At 39.3% G+C, this 18,193-nt stretch overlaps 1 protein-coding gene across 8 annotated transcripts in view; it reads left to right on the top strand.

The window, feature by feature from the left end:
• Window positions 1-18,193, top strand: part of ARID1B (AT-rich interaction domain 1B) — a 327,784-nt gene that overhangs the window by 92,870 nt on the left and 216,721 nt on the right. For all 8 annotated transcript variants that reach the window (XM_069010621.1, XM_069010620.1, XM_069010615.1 and 5 more), the window contains exon 4: window positions 7,288-7,398. In XM_069010621.1, coding sequence (XP_068866722.1) covers window positions 7,288-7,398 — 111 coding nt within the window. The remainder of the gene's footprint in view (window positions 1-7,287; window positions 7,399-18,193) is intronic.

Below are 18,193 nucleotides of genomic sequence, written 5' to 3'. Positions count from 1 at the left end.
ACCAGCCAGGCCTCTTTTTTAAAAAACTTTTTTTTGTTTTTTTTGTTTGTTCTGTTTTGTTTTAAATATAGCTTTGTCAGAGAAAAGATGGCAGAGAGAGGAAGGAGGGGGTGTAGAAAATGAAAGCATGGTTGGACTGTCGTGCTTTGTAGGGTTTTTAAGGAAAAGTCCAAAAAGCTCTGTAAACATGGGAAAATGCATGGAAATAAAATGCTCATGTTACCTCTCATTTCCAAGTTATATTTCTCAGATTACTTCCTTGGACTCTCATCTCTTTATTTACACTGGAACTTTAGATCTCTAGAACAAAATCCTACCTTTTTTGCCTGTAAATGAAGAGCTGACAGCTGTTTATCAGGTTGTGCAGCATACAACAGTCACATTTTAATACAAACATCAAACTGGCCTATTTTTCTTGTGGCATGTTACAAGTATGAGAGAGGAAAATGAAAAGAAATGTCTTGTTTCTGATTAAATCCACTATTGATATGCTCTGTGATCCATGGAATGCAATAGTGGTGAAAGAGAAAAGCAAGATAAGGGTTTCTGAGAATGATTTCATCTTGGAGCTCTTCCTGCATCACTTGCTTAATGTGGCTCCTGGAGGCCATATAGACAAGACACATGTGAAAATGGACTAGAGTGTTTAGGAGGAGAGACCCTTCTGTCTTGTTAGTTGGCTCAGGTTACCTAATATATGACTAGTAGCTGTGTTGTCCAAACTAAAAATCTTCCTGTAAGATGTGGGGAGGTTTTTTTGACCCTGTCTGTGCTTAAAATGTTTTCAGTGTATTCTGCAGGAAAAAGCCTTTGATAGTTAGGTATCTGACTTGCTAATAACTTCCAGAGAATTCAGAGGAACTGACCCTCAATAGTATATTTGCTTACCGAAGTTAAGTATCTTTTGCATCAACTGCTGTGTAAAGTGTATTTCTTTTCTTTCCTCTCAGTCTTATGACTTAACTCAGATGTCATTTCATGATAACTGGGATCTTGAAAGGAGAAAATTATGTTACCATTGTAAATTATTTTTTTTAGTCAGCTTAACAAAGGACGTCTAGGAAATAGTAAGTTTTAGAAAGAAACTGCAGATGTCTTGGAAGGGACAGTATTAATAGCATTGGAGAAGATGATGAGGTGTCTTAGTGACAATGACTGGTCTGCACTTGAGGCATGCAAACTGTCAGGTTTTCCAAATGTCTCCACATACATGGTAGGATTTTTCCCTGACAAATTAGTTATGATTTCTGGATTAATTTCTCCTCTTGGAAAAGGAAGGGGCCATTTTGCTTTGGCAATTTTCTGAAGTTGTTGACTCCCTTTAGTACCTGTAAAGAAGTTGAAGACTAAAGTTAACTTGGTGAGGCAGAGTATCATCTTTGTTTCTGAGGGCATGTTCCTGCCCTAGCTTGACTGTGGGCAAATGATAACGACCTGAAAGACGATCGGTCACTGCTTGCCAGTCTCAATGAAGCAGCAGTTAGCAAAATAGTGTCAGCTATCTCAGAGGGAGATGCCAGCCTGCTGGTTGCTGTTCTTTGGGACAGCTGCTTTCCTTGTCTCCATTCACGTTTCCATGGTGGTGGTAGAGGGTTGAAATGATTTACGTATTCTGGTTGTGAACAGGGTTTATTCAGTTCATCACGTAAACACAGACTCGCGTGTTTAAGAGGATTACCAGACTGCATTGGTAATCCACCTCCGGTGGTTAGCATGCTCTTCATTTTGTTGGTGTAATAGGTGCTGGGACCTACAAAGCAATTTTGTTTTCTGCAATCACCTGTTCCTTCTGTGCAGCAAGAGACTTTCTTGCTGGTTTGTGCACAATGCTCTCCAGGTGCAAGATACCAATTTTCTTCAAGGCTTTTACAAGTTTTTGTTTCATTTTTCCTTCTCCATTTCTGATTCCTAAAATTCAAGACACATATATTACTTGTATTTCTTCTTGACCCAAGAGCTTCTACAAGAGTCCATCTACATCCTGCAGGACTTCTGCAGACCATCTGTCCAGGATTCAAGCAAGTGTCTCTGCTCTTTTGTCCTTAGTGGATCGTTCCCCACAGGGCTGCTTGTGTGAGACTCAGTGTTGCCTGTGCCCGTGGGCATAACATTTTTTCTGAGTGCAGCTTTCCCTACAATATACCTCTAACAGGTTGGCTGTCCTTTGTTATCAGTTTTGTGCTGCCAGAGAATATACAGCTTGGGAGGTGACAAATTAGGTATTAGGGTTGGGCTAGAAGTTGGCTGCTTAGGGATATGTCATCATTCTGGTAAGTAGTTTTTGCTTTATTGTAGCCTGTTAGTGCAGAAGGTGAAAACAGGGGAGATGTGTTGATACATCTTTATCTACACAGAACGAACAGATGCTTGGTTGAGTGGTAACAAGGCATGTCCTTCTAGCATAGCCCCTAACATATCACTTGGCTTCTTTCTGTTCAGTAGTATTCCTTCAGAGATGAGTAAAATAATCTTGTATTGTAGGGCTGTCCACTTCTCTTGGCTGCTCTACTGGGCCCTGACTTCCTTTCTCAAGTGGTCTGAGGCAAAAAAAAAAAAAAAAAAAAATTACATTTGCTTTCAGTTTTGCTGTTGTCACATTGCTATTGAATTTGCTGCTCCCATACTTGAAGTCTTCTTAAGATTAACCCACTGAATAAAGAACATGGGCTAAAATAGTTTTTAATGAGTTTTTTTCAGATTGAATTCTAGCATATTATTTTCAATAAATTATTTTCTTTCCATTTAACCATCATGGTACTTATCTTCCTGGGTGGTCATGTTATCTCTCTGAAACTCACTGCAGTAGAAGTGGATGAAGCCTCAATGATATTTCTCACCCAGCCCTCCTTTAAATGTGGTTTTCCCTCAAACATTGATATTTTCACTATGCTTTCATTTTCCATTAAAAATAATTTAAACTATTTAATAATTAGATCTAATCTTCTTCAGCAAAACTTAAAACAAATGTGCATTTCGTCTGCATGGTTTCAATCATTTTTGGCGCTGTATTCATTCAGATTTTCAGAGAAGACATCCATGTGGCCAGGCTTGCTTGTGTTAGGCTAGCTAGAGAATGAAAGCATGACACTAATTACCATTGCATATGAAAAAGGGAAAAAGCTGTCTGGCAGTGGCCTGCTCCAAAGTGGTTGCAGTGTAATTGACTCCTGCAAGTGTGGAGCCAGGCTCATGGCTGGCTGCTGCCAGAGAAGGGAAGTTTCCTTCCTCTCTTGCTCACCCAGCCCTTCCCAAGGCCAGCTCTACTCAGTAAAGCATCGTAAAGCTGAGGGGGAAGGCGTTACTTACCTGGGAAGTTTTAAATTGCACCATCTAACAAAGTGGTCTAATACAGACCACTAGTGCAAGCTAAGGGATGTGTGTCCAGCTGCAAGAATTGTTGGAAGCAGGAACAAGGAGCCTTTGACTTTATTGCAGGTCGGTACATAGGCTCACTCTGTCACTTTAAACCTCTATGGTAGAGAAATCCCACACCAGAATTAGAGACTTCGAAAGTCTATATGATGAATACAGTAACAGAGAACAAGAGGGATGAAAATACCCCATTTCCTCCCTTACTCCTTAGACTACACAAATCTTGAGCTCCATATACCACAATTTGCAGAAAAAGCTGAAAGTGTACATAAATAGGAGGTGAATAACTAGTCCAGGCTCTGTGGATGATAAGCAATTAGTTGTTGTTATTATTATTAATTCCCAAATATAGTAACTGTTAATGGATCAATTTCCGAACAGCTTACCCAATACATAGGCTTTAGGCTCTGTCTAGTCCTTTTTTTGTCTACCTATTTTAATCATAAATGTGTTTCAAAAAGTCTAAAAGAGTCTAAATCTCAGCTATTTTGAGTATATGTTTATGACTTGCTGATTATTTGTCCTTGTGCTTTTCTAAAATTTGATGGGGGAAACCCTGACTTTAGTTATTTTACAACTTTGTTGACAGTTTGTGCTGTAACAGCTATGATACGATTGGGTTTGTGCCAAGTTGGGAAGTTCTGAGTGGAAACTTGTAGCCTTCTGTTTACAAAAGCCTGGATTTGTGTCTTACACACATGCTCATCTATGGTAGGAAGGATTTTCTGTGATTCATAAAAAATCATAAGCATTGCTTTGAAATCTGATGTCAATGATGGATGAAATACTGGGAGTCAAAAAAAACCCTTGGGAATCCCAGAAGATTGAGCCCCAGTATCAGTGGGGAATTCCTCAGCCATGACTGTAGCACAACACGTGGTTAACATTTTCCTCTTTCCCTTACGTTCCCTCTGTTCAGTCCCCGATAAATCCATTCCTAGATGCTAGGAAGAAAAATGACCTTTCAAAGCTGCAAGAATTGCCAATTCCATGCATTTCCTCCGTGACAGACAATTTACCCTAATACTTCTGTCCTTACTTCTTACTTATCTCTCAAAATCTGTTGTAGCTATTCTGTAATACGCTGTATGTTAGCAAAATTTCCAAATGCAGAACTGAAGAAAGGCAGTAGGGATTTTCTCTGTTCTGTTTTTCAGTGAAAATGATACTAAGCACTACTTTGGTTATGAAGCCAACCTCTTAGTGAAATATGCTATTATTTAACCATTATGTTTAGGATATAAATGGACTGTTTTTATTGGACAATACATATGTATAAACAGATAAAATTATACACACAGTCCCATGCATATTTCATCTGGGAGATTTCCCATGCCTGCAGCTTACTGAGAGCAAACTGATTCTTGACTTCTCAAGAGCTGCTTTCCAAGTTTCTAGTGATCCAAATATCTACATGGCTTTACAGAGAGTGTAAGAAAAAGTTTGTAATCTCAGTCCCATTTGGAGTGCACAGGTGCCTGCATCATTAACAAACCAAATGTCTATGTGTTTCCAAACCTCATCTAAAACTGAGCAAATTGATTGGATTTTTCTACAGAAAGAAAGGGAAGCTCTATGAAAATGGTGCATTTAAAAAGACAAAGGGTGTTGTGTCTGGGGTTTTTACTGTGCTCTTCAGTGTGTGGAGACATTTCATACATAGCGTTCAAATACCCAGGTAAAAGTAAATTCCATTCAACCTGCAGTATTTCTCGTGAGAAAGCATGCTGTCTCTTCTCTCTCCTGCTCTGGTCTCCCTGCAAATTTCAGTAGGAAGCAAGGTTAAAATCTTGCAAACATGTGGGAAAACCCATGCTTGGTACTTTGTAAGGAAGTAATGGCTCTTGATTTTTCAAAATATAAAACATGTTTTCCTTCCCAGCAAAATCCTGGAGTGTCTGTTTGGAAAAAGGAACAATTGTGTTTCTACAATGACATCTCCTAAACGTTTATCCTTTTTCACCACTCTTGGTATAACTGTGTGGTTTTTGTTGTTGTTGTTTTGACAAGTGGTTTTTATTTGGTGTAATTTTTTAAGAATTAGAAAGAACAGCATTGAACGCTGAATTGGAAGTTGAACTCTGGGGTTGCCGGGTTTATTGCGAATGCCTGTGTAGTGACAGCCCCAGCGTGCGTGAGCGTGGTGTGTGTGTGTGCGTGCGCATTTTTAAATAAAGAGGAAAGCAGAGGTTTGCTCATTTGTTTGCCTATTGTGAAGCTGTCCTGCACCTTTCTACTCCTTTGTACTGGGGTGAAGGCTGCTGAATGGAGGCCTTGTGCCATTTGTTGATTTTAAACCTCACTGTTAATCCACAGGAACCTGCTGGTGTGCGCAGCAGGAGAGCTGTGTGACAAGTGGAAATCTGGGCGGGAGGGAGTGCGGGGGGTCACAGGGGATAATAATCATTCAGCCATCAGCCTTTGTCACCCTTAAGCTTAATTGTTACCCTCTGCTGGTAACCACATTGAAGTGCTGGCCTTTTAAGTGTTTCTTGATTTTACTTGGCACAGGCTTAGGGATAGGATCATTTATTGCTGGGTTTATATTGTATCAGGTTTGCTTGGGTTTGTTTAATTAGCCCCATTGAATTTTCTGCATCCCTTAAAATAATTTGTGAGAGTCCAAATGGGTGGAAAGGGCTGAATGGAAGTGGTACAGTTGTTAACAAATTTCCCTCCGTCAGAAGCAGGGCTAAAACTGGAGACAGAAAGCTTTCCTGCTCTGCCAACCAGCTGCCTTCTGGAGTCTGTGCATGAGCCACAGCTGTGGCTGTGGGCACTGGGCTGCCTGAGCAGCCCTGCACAGGCAGCAGCAAGGTGTTGGTGGGGTGGGGCAGAAGGCAGCTTGCTCTGTCCCTCTGTGCCTTGCGGCTCCCGCCTGCTTTAGGTATGGCACAAAATCGAAAGCCTGAGGGTGGCTGAAGCAAACTGGACTGGTAGCAAACTGGGGAAGGGGAGAGGAGAGTTAAACCATTTAAAAACAAAGAAAAAGGTGAGATATCTTTTCTAGCAGGAACTGGTTCTTCAACTTTCCCTGCCAGTTATACATGCTGAAGTCAGTATTGAGCTTTCTGTTGTTTTCCCTAAAGAAGTTGGTGTAGAAGCTGCTATAGAAGCTAAAATGACACCTGAATTTAAGGCTTTGCAATGGGCAAGTATCTCTGCGTGTGAAGTGAGCTTGTGCTCAGGGGTGGCGGATGGGCTGCAGGACAGGAGGTTGTTTCATTGCTCCCCTCACCCGGGCATGGTGGGTATTGTGTTGGGCCATTAACTACAGCTGCTTGGGCTTGTGTAGGGAGGAAAATCCCTAGGTTACTGGTACAAGCCTTGGATCTACTCTTGAACAAATACATGTGCCCTCTAACCCTTCAGACAGAACGTGCCTCCAGCAGATGCAGCGACTGTGCTGTGTGCTATGACCTGATGGCCAGGGTTTGAAATTTGCGCCAGTAGTACTGCTGGTAAATCTAGGGTTGTTACAGGAGTGTGATTACACAGTGTGATTGCAGTCCTCTTTTCAAGTCCAGTCTTCCACCTGGCTCAGTACTTTGTCAGAACACTTGAGAATACATCTTAGAGTAGGATGAATGTTTGTGCTTACTACTTACTCTTTTACAGTAAAATGGGGTTGTTTATTTAAGAGGTTTGGTTTTGTGTGTTTTCACATGTTCCAGTGGTATGAATCTCTGCTGGTTGTCGGCATGCATCTCAGCTCCCTGGTTTTCTTTACAGACATCACTCATCATAGTAGTACCTGTGTGGGCTTGATACTTGTGTAAGAAAGGTTGAACTAGCAAAAGCTTCTGATTAAAAAACCCATCAGCACTCAGCTGTTGTATTTTCACCCTTCTGTGATGCAGATTTAATTAAAATTACTGAGTCAGGTTAATAATTCTTTTACAACTGTTGTTGCAGGACATGTCTCAGGAAGGCTATGGAACCAGATCTCAACCCCCTATGGCCCCAGGAAAGCCTAACCATGAAGACTTGAATCTAATCCAGCAAGAAAGACCATCGAGCTTACCAGTAAGAAAATAATGTTTGTTTCAGTATTTTAAAATGAAAGCGCTTTACATACCACTTTATTGCATCTGGGATGAGCAGATGAGAAATAGTGAAAGAACAAACATTAAACAAGGTTGATGAAAAATTGTTTTTAAAAATAGGGAAACAGATAGCTTGTATATGAGTGGACTTTGCTTAGGCTTGTTCTGGTTCAGAACAGCACTATTTATGCACATGCATGGTCTGTGCTTCTGCACATGTGTATTTGCGTACAGGAAAGTGATTGATTTTTTTTTAACTTTAGGAATTCCATACTTGCACAAACCAGTCTCGTGAGGAGGAGGCTTTTTTCTGTGTCGTTTTTCAAATGTTTTCAGTAGATTCTGGTTTAGAATACTGTCACCAGGAGTCGTGTGTTCTGAACCCTGATCATCAGTAATGAGTTTGACATGTTAATTCTGCTGCTATGTATTAGTACACAAGCGTAGAAGCAGGTATGACAGCAATACTTGGGCTAGGTTGATTTTTTGGTTAGGATATTATTTTGGACTAATGTTTATCAGCTTTTCTGAGCTCTGTGCATTCTGCTGTGGGGGAAACAGCACAAATTAATATACTTTGTGAAGACATTGCAGCTGCTTGCATTTTTGAAGGTCTTGTAATGGACAAAGTACTTAGCCTTGTCTCTGTGTGCCCCTTGTGGTTTGGAGATTTTCTTGTTTGTTGGTATAAACCAGCATGAATTTAAACCAACTAGAATATGTTCAGTTTAAATGATGGAAACTTCATAAACTATGTGACCTCTGGCTTGGAATAATGTATCAGAAACATGTAGGATATTTCCTGCAGTTCACTGGGTATGTATTCATTTGCAGTCGGCAGAGGGATCTCTCTGAAAGTTTACTGTATCAAGATATTGCATGTATTTGTGAAATCTGGTGGTGTGTTGTATATATTACCTCTGGCACATGGCACAATTGTAAATCCCTAAAAATAGGGCAATAAACATCTTCACAGAATTTTAAAATTATGCTTTGGCACCTAGGAGAGTATATGTGCTACAAATTCTTTACATGACATTTGAGACATGCAAGTCTCAGGAGAAGCTATGGAAACTGGTATGAGAAAAGATATCCATTTGCTTTGAACCTAGTATTAATTTGACAGTTTTTCAGGAACCCTTTTTTAAACAGACTAGTTTGTCTGAACAGCTCTCAAAAATGGATGCTGATGGTTACCTTAAAAATAATAGCCCCTGTGGACATTTAACTGTTTTGGCAACAACTACCTAGTTTAAAAAGCAGAGATACTACAAAAGACTTTTTATCTCCCAGTTTTTCGTGAACACTGTTTATTAGGGTTGAGAGAAGTAAAGTTATTTATCAGCTAATGTTCTGCTAATGTGCCTGTGTTTTTTCTTGAACAATTGTCCTACTTTTAATCCATGCTCTGTCCTATCTCCAGCATCATGATCTTTAAGCAGAGTATTGGGTATTATCTGTGTCCCTGAGTGTTTGGTATATTTAGTAGCTCATAATTACTCTAGGTATGAGCAAGCTGGTCGTATTAACAGTGAATGTTAACCATTTTGGCCACAGAGCTTAAACTCTAAGTTGGTCCCGAATGCTGTTATTGAGACACCTAATTACTGAAAAGCTTTGATGCATAACCTGAGAGCACTTCATATACTCAAAAACACTGCTGTTTTCATATGGAGGATACTGTAATTCTGTTTTTTGGTGTTGGCGTGAAGGTTTTTTTTGTTTTGTTTCTCAAATTGAAAAACAACTGCAATTCTTTGTATGTAGCAACAAGGGGTTTTTTGATGATGCATACATTAAAAGCTTTAATATGTCTATTTGGGGTAATGGTTTAACATGGTGGTTTTTCCCTGAAGCAGGAGAGTTCTGTATTCTGTTTTAGACTGCTTATGAAAACCCTTGATCACTGTTCCTTGCTCAGTATTCCTAGTTCGCTTCATTTTGGTATACTAAATATGGCTTCTTAAGCTTGTTTTCAGGGTAATGTGGTTCTTCAGGGTAGTAGTCAGTAAGTTGTCTCTGTACAGTGAAGCTTGAAATTATAGCAGTGGTGTTAGGCTTTTAATAAAATTTAGTTATGTCTTGTTTCATGGTATTCTGGTATTTATACAATTTGCCCGTTATCTTTTTATTTCTTAAGGGCATTGTGTAAAATCACAGCAGCTATACAGCAAGCTTATACAAGTGTCGAAAAACAACAAAAGAGATGTAATACTAAATGGTGAATGGTTTTCTCTGATGTGGCTTTGAAAAAAGAATTTCCCTTTGATGGATTCGAAGAGGAGCTGGCCACTTTCTGCAGCACTGAATGCTGGCTTGTGTCACCCTTTGGGGGAGTTTTTTCAGCAGGTTTGTGTCACAGTAAGCACAGCTAAACAGCTCAATAGTTGTTCCGTTTCCTTCACACATTGTATATAAAAGTCCTGGCATGAATGTTCCCATAAAGTTCAAAGCAGACAAATTTGTAATGTGGGTTGGTAACAAATGGCTACAAACAAAATATGGCTTTATTAGCTACTTCTAATGGCCTGTCAGATTCTATACAATGCTTGCTTTCCTTCTCCTAACTGCTCTGATATCTGGAGGGTTTGACCTGTGGGTCTCTGACCATGTGGAGTCACTGAGAGCCCAACTGAAAAGTTGTACAGAATAGTGCTCCAAGCACTTTTGTTGGGGTCACAATTAGAAGGAAATCTCAAGCCTTTGAGAAAACATGGGAGTTAGGTACTCTGTGAAGGAAAGGAAGTCATAAACAGAAACTGTTCCTTATTAGAGTGGAGGAATAAAGGGGGAGAGGCCTGAATGAAATTGTCTGGAGAACAGCTACTACAGAACATATTTATCAAGACTTAAGGGATAATAGCAAAATACGCATTTTTGCTATTGTGAGAAAGCTGGAGCAGACTTACAGGAAAAAGCTTCCACAGGATCTGCAGATTCATTGTTGCAGTAAAGGAGCTTGTGTCAGCAGTAGGCTCTGTGTGTGTATGAAGACTAATCCTTTACTTTGTCTTTAATAAGTGCATTTGTAAATGTTCATGTTGGATTGTGTTGATAGAATGAGGAGCAGAAAACATTAATTAAATTATTTTTAGTTGCCATGAGTATTAAGGTAATTTCAGATAGGTGCTGCTGTTTTTGCTGTCACTTTGTTTTAATAAGGCCCTTTTTTGCCCAGTGTCAGGTGTGCTTGTTTGAGCTATGAGGTCAAAGGGCCCAAGGTTGCCAAGCTTTTGAAAGACAGGTTTCTGCTAAGGCTTTGTTGTTGCAACCTACAGGTAAAGCTCTGTGGCATCCTGAGCTGTTGTAAGCCTGGGCAGCTGCAGTCCTGCTGTGTGTCCCACTGCATGTTGTCTGTGCCATCCCGTCTCCTCCACTGTTGCTCCTGGGACTGGCCAGTGGATTTGACTTGGCGAACTGAACCAGATGAAAAATAATCTCTGTTTCTGCCAGACTGAATCACTGGGTAACTGCATGGGCATCAGTGGCACCTCGGAACGGGAGATAGGAATCAGTAGCTGTGATGGGAAAGGGGACAGACAGCGGGGACCACAGCAGCTTTGATTTTAGCCACATTCTAATGATATGATCTTGCTGGAAGGGTTTAAGATGCTGTCATCCTGTCAGCTGAGACATGGTGGCACAGCAGATTACAGTGTTCACAGTCAGGGCCCTGCAGCAGTCACAGAACCACAGACAGACAGAAGACAGTTCACTTCTTTTTGTAAGGTCAGTTTTCTGCCGGTTCCCATCCTTACACTGTTTAATGCAAGCCCAAGAGTGCAAGTGCAGACACATGAGCATGCATGGGTGGAGGCTGTGGACAAGGTGGGGTTGTGGTGGTCCTCACCTCCATCTGTGTAAACTGTAGGGAAATTGTGGCTTTAGTGTTATAACTTAGGTTTATCTTGTGCTTTCTGGAGGTCATGCAGTGATGCAAAGGGAAGATTGTATCTGGGATTGAGGGGATCACTATTCTGCTAGGTTGTTCAGAATTCAGAGTTTATGGATTCATTCTGTGACATCAGTTCTCACTGGGTCTTTTCACTGAGGCAGAGCAATTCCTATGCAAAACAAAATAGTAGCCAGCAGTGGAGGTAGAATGCCACTTGTATCTTGCACAGTGCTGTGACCTGACAAGGCTGGTTGTGATTCTACACGTCTACAGTTGTATGATCTTCAGAGCTCAAAATAATACATACTGTTGCGTGAACAGATAAACTTTTTTAAGATGTCAGTTGTCTTGTTTCATTATGCTTGGTACTGAGGAAAACAGCACATCAGCAATCCCTTCCTGATTTTATTAACTGCTTCACAGTTCTGTTCTACCTCATTTTAATGAGCCTCTGAAAGATGTTTAGCATGCTGGACAGTTTTTCCTCTGGTTGACACACCTTTTTTGTTGTAGAAGGCAGCTACTAAATTAGATTTCAGGGGACCTCTGTTGGGAATTAGTAGTGAACTAAATCCAAAACTAGACATACTTGGCTCATGGAACAGCATCATTTCAGATGGATCTCAATAGGTGTAGGTTCTGAGGAAAATATATGGGATGGTTTGGGAATCCACATTCTCTGCCCCACATATAGAATATGAAGTAGCTTGGAAAGTCATCTCAAGCAACAGCACATCCTGAACAAATACTTTTAATGGCTGAAGTCTTAATAGACCAGGAAAACACTTCCCAGCATTACTTGAGCCTCTGTGATTAAGAGCTGGAGGTAACTCTTCTTTTCTCAGAGATTAAACTACTGGGACAAGGCACTCTGGTGACATTTATACACAGCTTAGTCCAGTAAGCCCTAATCATGATCAGGGTTGTGGGCACTACCATAATGTAAATATTAATTACCACTGTAGCCCTTCTTGTAAGAACAAACCAGTATTAAAGGAAACATAGAGCAGTGTCCCTCTTTTTTTGTAGTCTTTGTTGAACTCTTTGCAGGTAAGCAAATTACAAAGTTTGATCTAACTGCTATTTTAAAAATACAGAGTGTTGGTTATGATTTGAGAAAGAAGATGAAACAAATTCTAGAAATGGATTCTTTGTAATTCTTGAGAGGCAAATGCTGTTGTGAGCTGATAGATGTCTGTAGTACATGATAGCAAATCTGTCCTGAGTTTGTTCATGTCTCTGCCTGAAAATATCTGTTTGGGAGTATGGCAAACTGTGAACAAGAAAGAAATGTGAGTATGTAATACTTGTGAATTAAATTCTCCACTGTTTGTACATCACGTAGGATAAAACTGGTGTGCCTCTTTCCCACTTTTCCTTTTTCTTTTATGCAACATTGTAAAATAACTGAATGATCTTGTTTTCCTTTGTTTGGGTCAAGAAATTTTCAAGCTGAAAATTGTTACTCTGTGAAAGAAGATTATTGACTCAACAAGCCTTCAATTTTCAGTGAATAACACTCCCACCCTCTAGCTTCAGGAACATGTGGTGCATGCATTCTATTTTAAAGTACAGACTGTAATTTAAAACTGAGGCAGTTTGATGCCCCACTGAACTTTGTTTAAGCCTGGAATAAAAGGAAAAAAGCTTCAAGTTGCAAAGAAGTGACTAAGCTATCTCAAAGGTTTTTCTTAGCCATTACGTGCAGAGCTGGAAGAAGTTGCTATTTTTTCCAAGTTATTTTAATTCTGGATCAAGTGCAGTTGCTAGGTTGGGTTTGTTTTTTTTTTTTCTCCTTAACATTCTTTGTAATAAACCTGTAGCTAGAACCAGTTTCATACAACACACGTGTATATATAGAGATATCGAGTGTACGTATTTCTGTGTGTTTCTGAGGTACAAAACATGCTCTGTAGTTGCTGCAGGTGCACATCCAGATTCTGTATGTGACCTCCCATCTGTGTCAGTCAGAATAGTGGGTCAGAACCAGTGTGAGCCACCGCAGCACCACTGACATTGGTGATGTTATCAGGGGAGGGAACTTTGTGTGCCCACATCCTAGCCCACATTTTACATTTGACTTCAGTTAAACCAGGACTTCATGTAGGGTGGTCAGAGTAATTCATTGTCTTAGAGTCAACTTGTACTTTAAGTCCCATTTTGGGGGAAAAGTACAATTAAAGTTGTGCAGAGTAGCCCGGGGAATGTGTTGTCCATGTAGGGTTAATCTGAAACACTGAAAGCAAAATTACAGATGCCTGAATTAGGTATTCTTACTACTATTATTTGTAGTCTGAAGAGAAGGACCTGTTGTAATTAATTTGTGTTTTGTACTTCACAGAATTACTTGGTTTTGCTTGACAGACTGATCATATTTATTTAAAAGAACAGTTTTAGGTTGTTATTGAAGTATAAAAAGTAATTTCACTAAGTATTGTAAAAAAATACTTGGCTATTCATCACCTTCTCAGCATTCAAAATACTTCACATTTACAGTGTTTACAACACCCCTGTAATAACAAAATGGCTAATTTATGATCCAAGAAAATTTACAAATGCAAAAATAAATACTTAGTCTGACCTCTTGAAATTTATATGGGAAAGCTGCTAAGGGATTATAGATCCCAGTAGTGGTTAAGGTTGCAAAAACTTGTAGTTAAATAGGCCAATGTTGTTCTAAGTGGAATAGTAAAGTATCAGTAGCTTTTTTCCTGCACTGTTTTTTGAAGCTATCAGGAGTTGCATTATATACCTCCAAATACTAGAACAGTATTGGTGTTGATTCAGAAATTAAAGAAACTAGATTTAATTTGGGTGCTCAAAGTATTTTATTTTTTATTTGCTTACCACCCCCTGCCTCATATTGATCCTTTCCAAAGAGGTTGCTGCCCTCCTAGCTAGGGTGACTGAACTGCACTTGTGGTAGCCCCTGAACCACCAAATCTTGTGGCTTGAAATGAGAGGCAAGCTAAAAGCTCCCAAGGTTACTTTAATATGCAAGGCCATAAACTGTAGTAGCACAGGTGCCTCTGCATGCATGGCTCAGATGTACCTGCTGCAGGGGCAGTAACTGCACTAGCTGTCCTTTTAATCTGCCTAAATTTCCAAGTCAGTGCCTTAGATTCTGCATTTGGGAATCTGTCTCTAAAGTGGTAGGGATTTCTTTAATTTGGAGATCAATTTTTATTGTTTGAACATTTTACATAATGTGTGTACACACATGTATAGTGTATAAAAGCATGCATGTCTTACCTGCTTGGTTGTTTGTAAATTTTGAGTTCATAGCATACTATCAATTCCAAAGCTTAATGTAGTCACTGGTGCATGTCTTTGTTCATGCCTATGTGAACATTGGGATTACGATGCAGAAAGTAAGACAAAGGAGTATTACTCACTTGAATACCATTTCAGGAAGTACCTGAGACACTGTAAATGTTTTTCTTTATTTTTACCACAAGTCTTCCTGTAAGATTGGAATTTTTTTTCAAATAACTCCTTTGCTTGTCCAACCGTTGTGAAGTATGACCTCAGCTTCATAACCTTGGCTAAACACAGTAACTCACTCTGACCAGCAAAATCTGAAGCCTAGCAGTAGATGCATTTTCTTTTTCTTCCTCCTTCCATTCCTGTTTGCTGGGAACATGTTGGTTTCTGGTGCTATTGTTGCTGCTTTCATGTTTAAAAAAAAAAAGTTACTAGTCTTTGATGTGACACTGACTCCTAAGTGGTCCTGGACAGCTGCTGTTTCTGTGTGAGCAGATGTTTGTGCAGTCACGGTCAATAGTGTTAAGATTAGGCCAGGTTTCACAGTACTTTGTCTGATTGTTTATGGTATGTCCATAATTGCTGGGGATTCTAGGTGCCATCACAGTGCAAATGGGAAGTGTTTGTAATGTACTCTTTGTTTCATAGTACTGTGTTGGAATCACGATAAATTCAATCCTGTACTGTGAGACCATTCACATGTTTTAGTAGTGTTCTTTAGTTGTTGGTTGTTTGTTGGGATTTTTTTGAGGTTTGAAACAGGTTTTTAAATGTTCTTTCAATATGTTTTCTTTAAACCTAATGTCTTGTACTACTTAAGCCTCTGAAACCTTCCTTTCTTTGCTGGAGCCATACATCTCAGATTCGCTATGAATCTTCTTATACAATCTGTGCTATATTGTGCTATATATGTGAGAAATGCTTCTGAAGTGTGTTTCATGTAGATAAGTTTCCATTATCAATTTACCTTTAAAAACATAAATACACACAGACACACACAAGCAGAGGGGGCGTTTGCATTTGTCTTTGGAAGGCATTTACATTTTAACCCACTGCGTCAGTTTTCTTTTAAGGCCATGCAGATTATTCTGTGCCATTGTTTCCCGCTCAATTCCAAACACAGTTCTGCTTCTACAGGACTTTGTAAAGATGGTCCTGTTTGAAACAGCAGTGTAATTTTGGAGGATGAAGCATCATAGAGTGTTGAAATTAAGATAGAAAAGCTGATAATGCCAGGAAGAGGCTACTTTCAGTTCCCAGTCTTTAGGCTTTTGATCTCTTTCCTTCCATGCATACAGTTGCAGATGACCCTTTTAATCATCTTAACCTTGTTGTGAGACTTACTGTGTTAAATAAGAATTAGGACCTGAATTTTGAGGCACATTTGAATAATTGCATTAGGATAGGGAAATATGCCATCCTGGATCATTTGTTTTACATTATAGTTAAACTGCATGAATTTGTATCGATGTGTGGTGTTGGGTTTGGTGGTTTTGTTCTGGTTTTTTCTCTTGAAGGCAGAGATTCACTGAATAGTTTATCTTCCACCTTCCGACTGAAGTTATCATTTTGGGAAGTAATGTAAAGATAAGCATACATGAGCGTCTGTGTTTATGTTTGCATGTAGTAATACATTATGCATCAGTAAGCTTTAGTGAGGTTTGCTGAATACACAGTAGTGGACTTAGTGTAGAGGACAAAGCTTGTTTCATACTATAGAATAAGGTGTAGATTCACATGTACATTTACAGTATCATAGCTAATAAAATTTCCCAATGCGTTTTGCACAAAAAGTAAGGAAAGAGATCTAAAATATTACTATTTTTGTTTCTTAAACTGCAAATTATACAATAGCCAGTTCTTGCTTTTGAAAAGTATGGAAATAAAGAAACTGGAAGTGATCTGAGATTTTTAAACTCAATTGTTACAATCAAAATAAGATTAAGTAGGTAGATAAAATGGTGTATGGATTAAGTTCAGACATTGACTCTAGTGAACTTATCCCATACTGCGTGGGGTAAAACTTAATACAAACAGTTATCTTTTGGGTTTAGACTTGAAACTGAAGGCCTTAGCAGTTTTTCATATGATACTCCACTGGAGAGTGGAGATGGAAGAAAAACTCCAGATTATCTCTTTCATTTATTTTAACTTAGAGTTCATGTCAAGATTTTAATCATACGGCTTAATGAGAGCTTCATAGAAACCTATTTTTTTCCATCTTGTTTTTTGTTGTATTGTTATTATCATGCCTACATGGAAGTAGGAAAAAAGTAAAATTCAGTTCAATTTTCAGCACAACTTTTCAGAATTTACTGAAACAAGGCTGGAAAATCTTAAAATCTGTGGGTTTTGTTGTTGTTGTTGTTTGGGGGGGGGGGGGCTGGCTTTTTTTTTAATAAGTAACATCTCATAGCTTCATTTGGATTCTGTCATAATCCATTTTCTCTCAGTCTTCATTATTTCCTTTGTTTTGCTTGTACCTTTAAAGAAGACTTAGGAAGACTGCATATACACATCAATGTTTTTAAATGACTGCTGAGACTTCCTGCATGGCTTGTTAGACATTTTGCCCCACTGGAAATCACAGTAACAGCATTTTTGTTCCTATTCTGACTTAACGATGAAATACAGGGATTTGTTTGGCTGTGGAAGCCTTGGGCTGCTTCTGGCCAGAGGGTCATTTTAGCACTGAGACCACAGCTTGGTGTGAGAGGGGCCATTTGGGCTACCTACAGAGTTGCCTTCCTCCTTTGCAAAGAACCAGAGGTCACATATCAAATCCTGTGAAATGCTGAGAAATGCACCCATGCATGTACTTGCATATACTTAAAACACTTTAGCTCTTTAATTTTTGCTGGTTAGAACCAGTGATTTCTAGTGCTTGCTTTTTAATGCCTATATTCAGAGTAATATAGGTCAGACTGAAGTCAGTTCTGCAAATTCTTTACCTTATTTTTGCCAGAAAAACAAACTTTCCCTCCTGTGTGAATTTTGATCACTTGACCTCCATTTCCATGGAGATGTGGTCAGAGGGCAGTAGTCAGCTAACCAAGCCAACTAAGGACTAGCTTCACTTACAGCATGCAGTGAAACTCCAGAGTTTAAAAGTAATTAAAAGACTTACAGTCTGACACATTTTTTCTCTGCCACCCATATCCATTAGAGATGAAATTTGGAAACAAAATACGTGATCAGCTATGATGCAAAGGGTTTTTTAAAAAAATGTTTATTTAAAAGAAGATTGAAACAAAAAAATTCCCAACCTCCTCCTTTATTCTTTCTTTTTTAAAATTAATACTTTTGCCCCTCAATCTTAAACATTCTGTATACCCATCTATGTATATTTGAATTTCTCGCACAACTCTGTTTCTGTGTGCTTATTTTGAGTAACGCAGGCTTGAGTTTGTCAAAAGCTGTATTTTTTATCCCGCAGAACTGAGAGATTCATGATTAAACACGTGCAGATCAGGCAGCTTATGCTTCTCCAAGTTCAGTCTGGGGTTATTGGTCCAGGGTCACGCACAGGATCCAGCTCAAGCTTGTAAGCACTACATACCTCCAAGCCTTACCAGAGTGGCAAAACCTAACCGCAAGTGCTGGCCCACGCTGTGCC

The sequence above is a fragment of the Aphelocoma coerulescens genome, chromosome 3 (genome assembly GCF_041296385.1).
Source record: "Aphelocoma coerulescens isolate FSJ_1873_10779 chromosome 3, UR_Acoe_1.0, whole genome shotgun sequence".
NCBI classification, from domain to species: domain Eukaryota; kingdom Metazoa; phylum Chordata; class Aves; order Passeriformes; family Corvidae; genus Aphelocoma; species Aphelocoma coerulescens.
This window is presented reverse-complemented; position numbering and strand designations above follow the sequence as displayed.